At 30.1% G+C, this 12,738-nt stretch overlaps 1 protein-coding gene across 3 annotated transcripts in view; it reads right to left on the bottom strand.

The window, feature by feature from the left end:
- Ergic2 (ERGIC and golgi 2) overlaps nt 1-12,738 on the bottom strand; it is a 36,030-nt gene that overhangs the window by 7,264 nt on the left and 16,028 nt on the right. For all 3 annotated transcript variants that reach the window (XM_048802491.1, XM_015493200.2, XM_015493201.2), the window contains 5 exons: nt 12,097-12,137; nt 8,663-8,764; nt 7,398-7,493; nt 2,908-2,963; nt 1,928-2,026 (listed from right to left, as the gene is read on the bottom strand). In XM_048802491.1, coding sequence (XP_048658448.1) covers nt 1,928-2,026; nt 2,908-2,963; nt 7,398-7,493; nt 8,663-8,764; nt 12,097-12,137 — 394 coding nt within the window. The remainder of the gene's footprint in view (nt 1-1,927; nt 2,027-2,907; nt 2,964-7,397; nt 7,494-8,662; nt 8,765-12,096; nt 12,138-12,738) is intronic.

Raw genomic sequence — 12,738 nt, forward strand, 5'->3', positions numbered from 1 at the left:
CAGAGACTCTAATTTAAATGGATAAGATGCCCAGGAATATGCACTTTTCACAAAGACCTCAATAATTGTGATAGAGAGCAGCCCAAGAATACTTTAAGAAAAACTAAATATTTACTTAACTGGTCATATTGTAGTAAAAAATAAAGAGTTAAATTACTATGTAACAGGAACCCTCAACAAATCTTTCTATAAGGCAAAGTTAGTGGGAATGTAACCTGAGTTTTAATCAGTGTTTTGCCAATTACTGGCTTTACAGTTTCAGAAAAGTCAATTAACCACAATTTCTAATTTTCAAGAAGGGTATGACACAAACTGGACAGAGCATATCCTACTTAAAATGGACATCTATTCATCCCCATGTAATACCAGAAGCACTATTTTAAAAAAGAATCCAAGAATCGGTATCTATATATGTGATCTTTAGAAAATCAAATGTAGTAATAAATTAAACATTTTAAAATACTACAAACAAAATAAACCCGCAAGGCAAATATGAGTCATGGAAGACAGTATGGTTTGTGTACAGTTCTTCCTCCCTGCCTTTGCCCAAGTTCACCAAGAACAGAATGTACTTCCCTTCACTGATTTGGAGCAATTTAGGCATGTTTCATGGAAGCTTGATAAGCCTGAATTCTGTAAAATTATGTTTATAAAATGAGGCATATCTCATAAAGAATTTTGTAAGTTTTGGCACACAGAATTAAATGAAAACACAATACGCTTAAAGACCAACAAAGTCTGTGAGTGTGCATTAAAAGAAAATACATGTTTAAGCTAAAAATTTAAAAACTTATGGATTCACAACTTTTATATAAACTGGATGTAGGCTGAGAGAGGTGTTTAGCTACTAAGAAAGGGATATCCTCCGTGCCCTCTTTAGATATGGCCAAAAAAGATATGGGAAAGTAGGAATACTTTTCAGAGGACAAAGCAAAGAGAAATGAAGAAAGCATGGGGGATTAGGGAAACCTGCCTAGAAGCAGAATAGGACAAAATCAACGCACATCTCCGTTCCTAGAGCAGGGAAATGTCACATTTGTCCAGTTCAATTAGAAAACTGCTATAGACCACTGACTCATATGTGTCACTCCTTCCTCGTTTGTTTTGAATGGGAATATTTAGTGCAATTATAACACTATCTGTGCTCCAAAAGTGTAAGGTAGGTCCTTAAAAGGTACAGTTGATGAGCTATATATCCCAACCTTTATTTTTCACTATGACCAGATAAGTAAAGAAAAGGCAATCAAACATTTTCAGAAAAACATGGAAAATAAACTAATATTTTTATTGAAATTCAATGTTTAAAAAAACACTGAAAGAAGTTATCTGTCCTACAATGTAGTACTTTCGACTATATTAATAAGTGACTAACACCAAAATTTTCTTTTGTTCTTCTTTTTGTTGGTGAATATAGAAAAATGCACTTATGCCCAATTAACATATCAACCTTTCCTATATTTTGACTGTTAAAATTGTCTTTCCCCTGCCTACTCATAACTCTATAATTTCTTTATTCTGTTCTATGACATTATTTGTTTTGCAATTCAGGGAATAGAACCCAGGGTCTCATGTATGCTAAGCAAATGCTCTACCAGTGAGCTATACCCCAGACTTTTTTTTTTTAATCTGAAAAGGGTCTTGCTAAACTGCACAGGTTGGCCTCCAACTTGCCATCCTCCTGCCTCAGCCTCCCAAGTAGTTAAGATTACAGGTGTGTGCCACCAAGCCTGGCTCTGTACTATCACTTATTTTTTAGCACTCAAATTTTGTGCAATTCAAGGACAAATTCTCTCTACATAAATAATCCATCAGCCATTTAAAGATTATCTTTACTAGGGGGTAAAAGGATAATTAAAAACATAGTAATAGTAAAGTTATAAAGCCATTTCCTACATGTAAATTACAAGAATAATTAATAAATACTTACGATCTATAGTAATTTTTTCAGTTCCATCTAAAGGATTAATAATTCCTGGAATAAGTTCTCCAAAAGACAAATGATCTATTCTGTGAGAAAAGTTGTAAGCTAAGAGACAAAAAAAAAAAAAGACAAAACAAAAACTAAGTAGAGAAGTTATATCATTCAAAAATACATGTTACAGATTGGTTTACATTTTTATCTATTCTCAAATGAAAATATCTAAATTTTACAAATATAATAATACATTATTTAAAACAACATTAAGTTGAGAAAATGCATCAGGATTAAATGTGTAAAAGTAAATTCTGATAAAAAACTGTCTTAAGTTTTATAATTTATCTGCAAATTAAATTCTAAGAAACAGTATTACATTTAATCCTGAGAGCAAAAAAAATGTACATCTTTCTTGATCCAATAAATTATACAGTTACAAGATTCTGTTTTTACATGAATTGGGATGATGTTCGTCTGGCTAAATGATGAAGCTGATCGTATATATTTTTCACATACATCATTGCTGTAACTAAACTTATATTTTTATAGAATTTATTTTGTTGTCTATAGCTGACTTTAAAAGTAACTCTTCTCACAATCATTATATCAAACTAACTTTATACATACACATGAATATGGCCACATTTAGATACAAAAATTGAACTAAACTTCAAATATATTCTCTTGTCTATAAAAATTAGTGGAACTGCATACAAAGTGATACAAAGTACATCTAGGCCTTCATCCCCAACCTTAGAAGTATCTGAGCTATTAGCAAACTGAAGTAAAAGCAGATTAAAGGCAAAAAATGGATTAGAGTAAAAAAATTCAATAATTAATTTTCTCCTCTGGAGAACATCTGTTTTTAAAAAGCTTACTTCCAAAACCCTACTTTGCACCTGCAATAAAACAAACAAAAACATACACCAAATAAAAACTCCACTTTTTTCTTCAAAGACATCTACACTGAAAAAATTTCAGAAACTACTTACAGTCATGGTTGACAAGTGCTGCTAAATGTGCATGACCTCGAGGATGTGGAATTGCCCTGAAAGGAAGGAAAAAAAATTAAAGTAATAACACTTAAAAAAATATATATATATACACATAAAACTAACTAAAACTAGAAAGTGGATCTTTCCCAAGTTACATAATTGTTTGTAGTACAAATAGAAGAATGTATGTGGCTTATGATTAAGAAGACAAGTCTTATCACCTTGGCAGTATAAGGAACTGGGGTTGGCAAACATTTTTCCGTAAAGAAACAGGTAATAAATATTTTAGGCTCTGTGGGCCAAGATACAATATCAAAGCTATTACATAGAATATAAATTCTCATACACTTTTATTGCTGAAACTCAAAATAATAATAACTTAGTACTACTTTTTGTAATGTAAGTGTTTAACAGGGAAGCTACTTTTTCTTTAGTGTTCCTATTTTCAAAACTGATTACAAGTGTTTATCTGTTATTGATGATCTATAATGAAATCTTACATATTTCAAATTTGAAAATATAAATCCATGACTTGTTTGAATTGGGCATATTCATTACTTGGAAGGTATTTCAGCAATACTTATTAGATTCTGGGTATTTGCTTTTAAGCATGTCATTCATTACGTAACAGCTTAATAATTTAAGGCAGAATTTACTCAACTGTATAGTTACAAGGATTTTTTAAAACACAGAAATTTCCTTTGCACTTAAAAGTGTTTGAAAACACTTTTGGAAGTAAAATTTGAGATAAGAAAATATATCCAAGTAGAAGAATGGAAATCTAATTCCTATTTAAACTTTTAACAACACAACCTGTGAAAGCATTAAGAACAAAGGAAATTACTCAAAAATCACTTAATAGTATTTGTATCAAAATAACCTTTACCACAATATAAGCTTCATATATAAACTCTGTTTTTGCCTTACGACTTTAGGTTAAATTCATCAAGTAACCTTACTGAGCACACACAAAACTAAATTTCCAAAGCTACTCTGTTTGGTAATAGTGGTAGATGGTATTTTCTCACTAAAAAAATTTCCATCTTTGGTAGTGAGCTTAAGAAAAAAAAAGAGCAATAAAATTTTACCTCTGCTAAGCCATCAAATTCCTGTGTAGTAGGGCAAGTTAGAATATTCAGCTTTTATTTTTAACAAAAATTCATGGAAATTACAATATTTAAGTCCATGAAATTTAACTACCAGTTAAAAATACATGATAAATTTAAATATTTTCTGTAAAATACTGATGAAAAATGGATAACTATAGGCTTTTAAAAAAGTTGGTATTTTTGGGCTGGGATTGTGGCTAAGCAGTAGAGCACTCGCCTAGTACAGGCGGGATCCGGGTTTGATTCTCAGCACCACATAAAAATAAAGGCATTGTGTGGTGTCCATCTACAAGAAAGATTCATTCCCTCTCTCTCTCTCAAAAAAAATAAATAAATAAATAAATAAAAATAAAAGTCTGTATTTTCACAATTTGAAAATTTACTCAAGCAAATCTTTTCCTGCTATTACATTATTTTTACATCATCAGTTGTAACACCTCTTAGCAGATTTCACTTTATGTTGTACTGAATTTGTGCTTTCTTGATTCCTTTAAAAATATTCTTCCCTAAGTTATTCCACATAGACTAATCAAAGATTCTAATTTTTAATTGTTTTAAACTCAACATTGACTACTCAAATAAAAAAACAAACTGGTAACTCCTACCTACTCATCAATCGTTTAGTAAAACCACTCAAAATCATTTGCAAAATCACTTGCCTTTTTTTTTTAATTGACTATTAGCTACTGCTATTAAGGTCCAACTGCACTTTCCTTGCTGAAGGCTAATTACCTAAAGCAAATTTATTTTCTCTGAATATACTGTTTCAGCTGCATTAAATTATCAGTACATAGCTTTCCTTCCTTGGCTAACCGATGAGACACTCAGAAACTTACTTTAATTGCAACCTCACTTTCATATTTTATTTTTATGAAGAATTTCTAGATATTCTATTTTCTAATTTTTCTGACCATGTGTTTCTATGAGTTAGGTTAACATCCAATAAAATTAAAATTTTGTGCAACAAAGCAACTCCCTATGCACTGAAATAACTAATAGATTAGTCTGGTAAAGTGCCGTGTGTTCAGGGTAATGTATATTACCTCAGATTCACTATTAAAACAAAGTCTATTGTTGTAGGCTATTCCTATCCCCACAAAGCATATCATTCTAACAGTATTCCTACTAAAATTCTAAACAAATTTTTAGACAGGAAAATTTCTGAATAATCACATTATAGCATCATATCTGACTTCAATGGTCTCTCTCTCACAGTCTCACAAACCAGTATTTTATTCTGAGAGGAATAGAGAACAATTTTAAATTATGCCTCTTTTTTATTTCCTTTTTTAAATTTTTGTTAAGACACACTTAAAAATTTATGAAGTAATAGCATAAATATACATCTCCCTTTAAAAAATTAAAAGGTAAAAATCAAATTAAAGGACTGGGGTTGTGGCTTAGTGCTAGAGCACTCGCCAAGCACATGCAAGGCACTGGGTTCGATCTTCAGCACCATGTGAAAATAAAGGTATTGTGTCCAACTACAATAAATAAATAAATAGATAGACAGACAGATAGATAGATAAATAAAATTAAATCATTCCTAGTACATGATAGCAGTTCTCTGACCCTTGTTAAAGCTCTTCTTAGGGAAGTTAGATAACTAACAATTTACCTATTTCTTTCGTGGACACTGTAATTTCTACCCCATCAGACAGGAAATCCAGCCCAAATGATCTTTCAGTGGAGAAAAAGCTATTCTGAAAATTGGTAGGGGTGGGGGAGATGCATTTCTGATTGTGACAATTATTGGGAAGGGGTTGCTACTGGCATTTGTGGACAACAGCCAGAAAAACAAGACAAACTGCAAAGAAAATCAATTAAAAAAAAATTTGTTCTACATCTTACCTAATTTTAAAGTGCTTTAAGAGACATTCACATACATGAAAAACCTATATATAATTACCTTAGACTAGAACCTAATTCCATTTAGTTTCACAAAGTACTTGCGAGAATTTCAATATACACTAAATTTCCCAAGAAACTAGTGAATATTATACTATTTTGTTCACAACATTAAAGAGAGTTGTTCATTATTCCAGAACATCTCATCAACAAAAATGCTAATACACCTTTCACAATCTGTTAGTGTAAGTTGCAAACATCTGCCTGCTTCCTTATACTTTCTAGTATATTCATTTGCATGCTGAAATACATATTATAAATTATGTTATATTATACATAATATAAATCTCTCTTATATTACAATTAGAAATGGCATATAATAAATATTATGTTATATTATACATAATATAAATCTCTCTTATATTACAATTAGAAATGGCACTATGTTTGAGAGATAATACACAATTTTCAAAATGATCAGTTCTGTACTTGACAAATCTAAGACCAAAAAGTTAGGAATGTGTTCACATAAAGACACCACTGAGTTGATAAGATACAAACCAAATGCTTTTCCATGGGGCCTCTCTCATTGAAAATATACGTTATCATCATGAGAGTGTAAGTTTTCATATTGGACTAGGATATATGCAAAGGTGTAATAAAATCTTCTAAGTTTCTTGATATTAATAAGTTCTAAGGTTCTGAATAACAGATTGGGAATGGGTAGAATGGGTTCCGGCCATAGCAAACAAATAACAAAATCTGAGGGAGGAAATTTATTTATTCATTCAGAAATTATGTAAAATTTATTATTCTACAACTTCTATGCTAAATGCAGTTCATAAGAGGTGTGATCTGATATTTTTCCTTAAGTTTTGCCTAATTTAATTTTATTCCAGAATATTGCTGGCTTCTAACTATATCAAAATATTTGTCAAGAATTAGTCAAGGACTATGGGGTTGGGGTTGGGGTTGTGGCTCAGCAGTAGAGCACTTGCCTAGCACATGCTAGGCCCTGGGTTTGAGCCTCAGCACTAAATAAAAATAAATAAATAAAATAAAGGTATTGTGTCCAACTAAAACTAATAAATAAATAAATAAATAAATATATATATATAAAAAGAATTAGTCAAGGACTAAATTTTGGTGAGGGATACTACAGGGTTTTAAACAAAATGAAAGCCTTAACAACATGACCAAATTAATGAAATGTCTAAATATGAGTTCTCTGGGTACTAAAATTTAGCAAGCAGAAAGTTTTAATTCGTATTTACCAATAGTTCATTTATTCTACTATATAAAATATGACATGACTTTTACTTTTGTCCTGAGGTAGTTTTTAAAGTTAGTATATTCTTCTATGTCCTGAAAATAAAGCCCTGCAAAACAATCTCAAGACATTAAAAATAGACACACAACATTTTAAGCAGTCCTTTACTAGCTAGCTATATATTATCTTATTAGGGGAAAAAAAATTTAACCAAGCTCCAACCTTGTCTAAAGTATTTTTGGTAAATGAAAAGAACATACTTGCCCACAGTTATGTGAAAATTCCCTGCTACTTTATTAACATATAGATGACCACGAATTCTGCATGCATCTGGAGACTGTGATGAATCATCTTCCCTATTAAAATAAGATATATTAAGATTACTTAAAATACATTTGCTAATCATTCTGTGGTGAGAAAATTACATATAGAAGGAATAAAAGTCCAAAAAGATAAATTTCTAGATAATACCCTAAATGTCAAAAATAGAATAGCAGTTTCCTAAAGTCTCCAAAGTTAAAACAATACATCTACAAAATAGAAAAATATATATATAATTATTACATGTCTACTGTTTACAAAAACCTGAAATTACATGTTTTTTTTAAATCTAACCAGAGGACTAAATTCAATGACAGAAGATTAAAACAAAAGAAACAGTCCAACCAAAGATATACTTTCTTCATCTATTTCTGGCACTGAGGGAGAAAGGGGACGACAGGAATAAAACCAAGGTAAGGAAAGGGAATCCTTTCTAACTTTGAATAGACAATAACAATTTCTTCCTAAAAAACCTCTGAATATTTTTAAAGTATCCTTTTCATGATCATAACTTTTCTTAATATCAGCTATTCTAACCTTTAAAAGAAAAATAAGAGAAGTAAACAAAGTTCCTAACCAAAATTTATGCATCCTCATAATAGTAATTGCAATTAATTTGTTCATAAAACCTAATTTTAATATATACATACATAATACATATATGTATGTATGTATGTGTGTGTGTGTGTGTGTGTATATATATATAAAAAATAATTTGGTGGGGGGGAGGTACTAGGGATTGAACCCAGGGCTGTTTAACCACTGAGCCACATCCCCAGCCTTTTTATTTTTTATTTCAGATAGGATCTCACTAAATTGCTGAGACTGTCTTCGACTTCTCATCACTCTCCTGCGTCGCTGGGATTACAGGTGTGTGCCACTGTGCCTGACCCTAATACAATTTTATATGAAGGTATAACATGAAGTAAATAAATAAAAGTGAAATAATATATTGTAATAGTCCTAATCAAAATTACAGGCTGCATACATAATAAAAACTAATATTTAACAGTGTATCTTTAATAATTAATAATTCATGAAAGAATTATTAATGGTTCATAATGATAATCAGTAATAAAAATTTTCTGAGTAAAAATTATTCCATTCTGAGAAAAAAATAAGATTTAGAAAACTAAACCAATAGTAAAACTGTCAAATTCACAGTAAGTATAGGAAATTTGCAGATTTAAAATGCACATCTCACCTTGGTGGAAGTGCTGTTGATGCACTTTTAAAAGCACTTTTAAATATCACATCTTGAAGTGAATGCTCTTCTTGCAGCCTACTCTGAATTAGCTGCAGCATCCTAAATTAAACACAAATAATAATTTAGAAATATAGTAAGGTAAACAAAGATAGTCAATAGTTATTCAAAAATAGCAATGGTTAGCTGACTTAGCTAAACCACATATATTTATTATACAAGATTTTATTCCAAAATAAAGTATATAAAGTTTCCTCTATTTACTTCTTTGGAACCAAGAAAAATGAGGTGAGGTAGTTAGAGGTCTAATAGCTAGTACTAAGAAATCCATCTGATTTCATCAATAATGAACATGCAGTCAGGATTACCAAAAAGGTTCTACTTACCTGAATATCTAAATTCATCTTTCATACATATGTCCACAATTACAAAATTTTAACTTTTTGTCAGGCATTGAATTAAGTGTCACAGATACAAAAAACAGACAAATAAGGGCATACAATAGACTTGATGGAATTGGAAATGATAGATTACTAGGATATAAACCCACATCACCAGCATCTACTTTTCATTTCAATCTAAATGATGAGACCATTTAAATATTACCTGGTGTCCTTCCCAAGACAGTTAAACTTTATTCTATGACAAGATCATTCTAAATAAAATATATTTCTTCCTACACAATTTTAAAAGTAATATCAACATATAAGCATAGGATTATAGAAAGCAAAGCATACATTTGAGAAAAAACACTTAGGTTTTAATCTCCTTTAACATCTTTAAATAACTAACATCCCAAGTCATTTGTAGTAAAGTTCAAACTTAGCAAGTATAAAAATTAAATATGGTGGGGGAAAAAGGGATTAAGTAAAATGGAATTTTTAGGGCAGTGGAAGTCTTCCTTCTACAATGTGTTTTATTATACATTTGTCAACTTACAGAATGTACAATATCAAGAGTGAACCCTAATGTATACTTAAAACTACGCTAAAAGATAAAAGTCTGTTCATACATACATACACACACACACACACACACACACACACACGCATCACATCACTGAACTTGAATAAGGTATGTATAAACATAGGCACTTAAAAATGTAAATGTAGATCTGATAATAATTCACACTCCACCAAATGATAAAATAAGCATTTTCTTGAAATGAAAGTGAGTGATAAAATATGTATGTACCACCCATCTAAATACTGGTATAACAGGGCTACTTAAAATAATTCATATTTACACTATAAATTTAGTTTAGAATAAATCTTAAATCAGGAGACTCTCATCACTATATAAAATATATGTATGAAGAAGTGAATTTGCTGTCAAGATACCTTATATATAATAAAAAATATGATAAATTATGATATTAATGGTGTATTAAGTATTGTAATGAAAAATAAATAAATAAATAGATATTTTTTTTAAAAAAAATATTAAATCAGACTTTAAAAAGTAGAAATTCAGAAAGACTATGTCCAGGGTTTGATTTTTTTTTTTTTTTTTTTACAAAAGAGAATAATTGAGATCGTAAATATTTTAGGATCTTTGCCACCTGCACCTCAGATAGAACATTAATCTGAAAGATATACAAAGAACTCAAAAACCTTAACACTATAAAAACAACTAATCTAATAATTAGAGAAGAACTGAACAGATACTTCACAGAAGAAATATGATTGTTCAACAAATATATGAAAAATGCTCAAGATCTCCAGCAATTAGAGAAATTCAGATTAAAACTACACTGAAATTTCATCTCACTCCAGTCAGAATGGCAATTATCAAGAATACAAATAACAATAAATGTTGGTGAGGATGTGGGGGAAAAGGTAGTGGGACTGCAAATTGGTGCAACCATTATAGAAAGCAGTATGGAGATTTCTCAGAAAACTTGGAATGGAATCACCATTTCACCCAGTTATCCCACTCCTCAGCATATAACCAAAGGACTTAAAATCAGCATAATATAGAGAGTTGGCACATCAATGTTTATAGCAGCCCAATTCACAACAGCTAAGCTATAGAACTAACCTAAGTGTCCTTCAACAGATGAATGGACAAATAAAATGTGGTACATAAGGGTAAAAAACAAGTTCATATGTACATTATTCTGGAAGACATAAGTTCTTGGAAATCTCTAGGCCATTCAAGAGTAAGTAAAGATCTGTATACGGGGTAAAAATGGGAGTTCATAACCCACTTGAATCAAATGTATGAAATATGATATGTCAAGAGCTTTGCAATGTTTTGAACAACCAATAATAATAAAAAAGAGTAAAGAATATATGTTGAGAAGCAAAGCATGATCATCTAAAAAGCTTCAAAAAAAAATCCCATTTTCAGATACATACATTTAAAGACTTAATATCTTTGGATCCAAGCCCAGCAGAAATCGACAGCTTCACATTTTTGTGGATCTACATCAACTTTTGATGCTAGGCAGTGACCAAAGACAGTGATGACAATAAAGTGTGTGTTCAAGTAAATTTTGCCTGGATTATACCAATCAATAAAGCCTATGTTCTACATAGAAAAGTATGTAGAAAACCATGAATAAAAAACTCTATCATCTTTATAAAAACAATCTCTTCTTCCACTTATTACTAATCTTAATAAATAAATAAAACTCCAGGTGAAAGGAGTCATCTCATTTTAATATTCCTGGATAAAAGTGAAATATTTCATTTCTGGATAGCTTTTCACTAAGAACACTAGAAACCTTAAGACATCTAATAGTTACTGCTTTTGTTCAACCACATTCAATTTCAATTTTCATATTAAAATTCCCCCAAATGGTGAAATAAGAAAGTAAAAAAGAAATACCCTTGAAACATACTTTGGGAGACTAGAAAAAAAAAATGGCTTAAAAAACTTCCTTTGCAGTAATCTTAAACTATGTAACACCTTTTTAAGGAAAAAAAAAAAAACAAAAACAAAAAACCCAACCAAGTAAAATAGGCATAAACCATAACCAAGTAGTTTCATAAAAAAGAAATACTAGGCAGAAAAAAAATCACAAAGATATTCAATTGATTCATAAAAAAATGTTAATTAAAACCAATACAATACCAATTTTGATCCATTAAACTGGCAAACATTTTTTAAAAAGTCTATTACCCATTTTCGATGACATTATACAGAAATAAATATTCTCATATAACTTTGAAGTATAAGCAAAATATTTTGCGAGGATATGCCCCACCACCTATGAAAATGTTCAATAAAATATCTAGGAATTTTCCACACACAAACTAACACAAGTACATAAAGAATTAGGTTCACAGATGTTTAGTGAATATAATTTTTAATATTAAAATTCTGGAAGCAATTATATAGTAAATCCTGATAAAAATGCATAGAGCACTCTACAATACCAAAACATGATATAGATTTCTATGAATAATAATACTTTGCTCACTTATTACCTCTGCCACTCTTTCTGCTGTGGTGAAAGATCAAATATTACCTGAAATAAAAGAAAACATAATTACTGGCACTGTCAAATATTCTTGGCTTTTCTAGCACAATTTTTAAAAATTCTCTGAGTAAGAAACATAAATTTAGAGTGTTACTAAAAACAGGTATTCATGATTTATATTTAATCTTCTATAAGTCAAATTATAAAATTTTAATGTAATTCTATTCAAAAATAGAATAAAATTTACTAATCACAAATAGGTTCCTGTTAAAGTTATCTGTTTTTATTGACAGATATAAATAGTCAATCTATAAGGATATAAAATGGTATTTTAGAACTTAAATCATTTAAATCACGGCAGGATGAAACTAACAACTACGGTGGTAAGTGGGAAGGCATATAGCTTAAGTGTAAAATTCGAGGATTCAAAGCCCATATTCTTGCTAGGAGGCAATAAGAATTCTATCCTCAGCCAAATCTGCATTTGCAGGCCAAATAGCTTCCTCCATGACTGGAACAGAAATTCATGCTAGTCTGTAAATCAACCCCTATATTTTTGCCAAAAAAAGAAATCTCAAGTCCCTCTACAAAATAATAGACAAAAATAAAAAAGACAAAAAGACAAAAAAAAAAAAAAAAAAAAAAAAAA

This window comes from Marmota marmota, unplaced genomic scaffold (genome assembly GCF_001458135.2).
Source record: "Marmota marmota marmota unplaced genomic scaffold, marMar, whole genome shotgun sequence".
In the NCBI taxonomy this organism is placed as follows: Eukaryota; Metazoa; Chordata; class Mammalia; order Rodentia; family Sciuridae; genus Marmota; species Marmota marmota.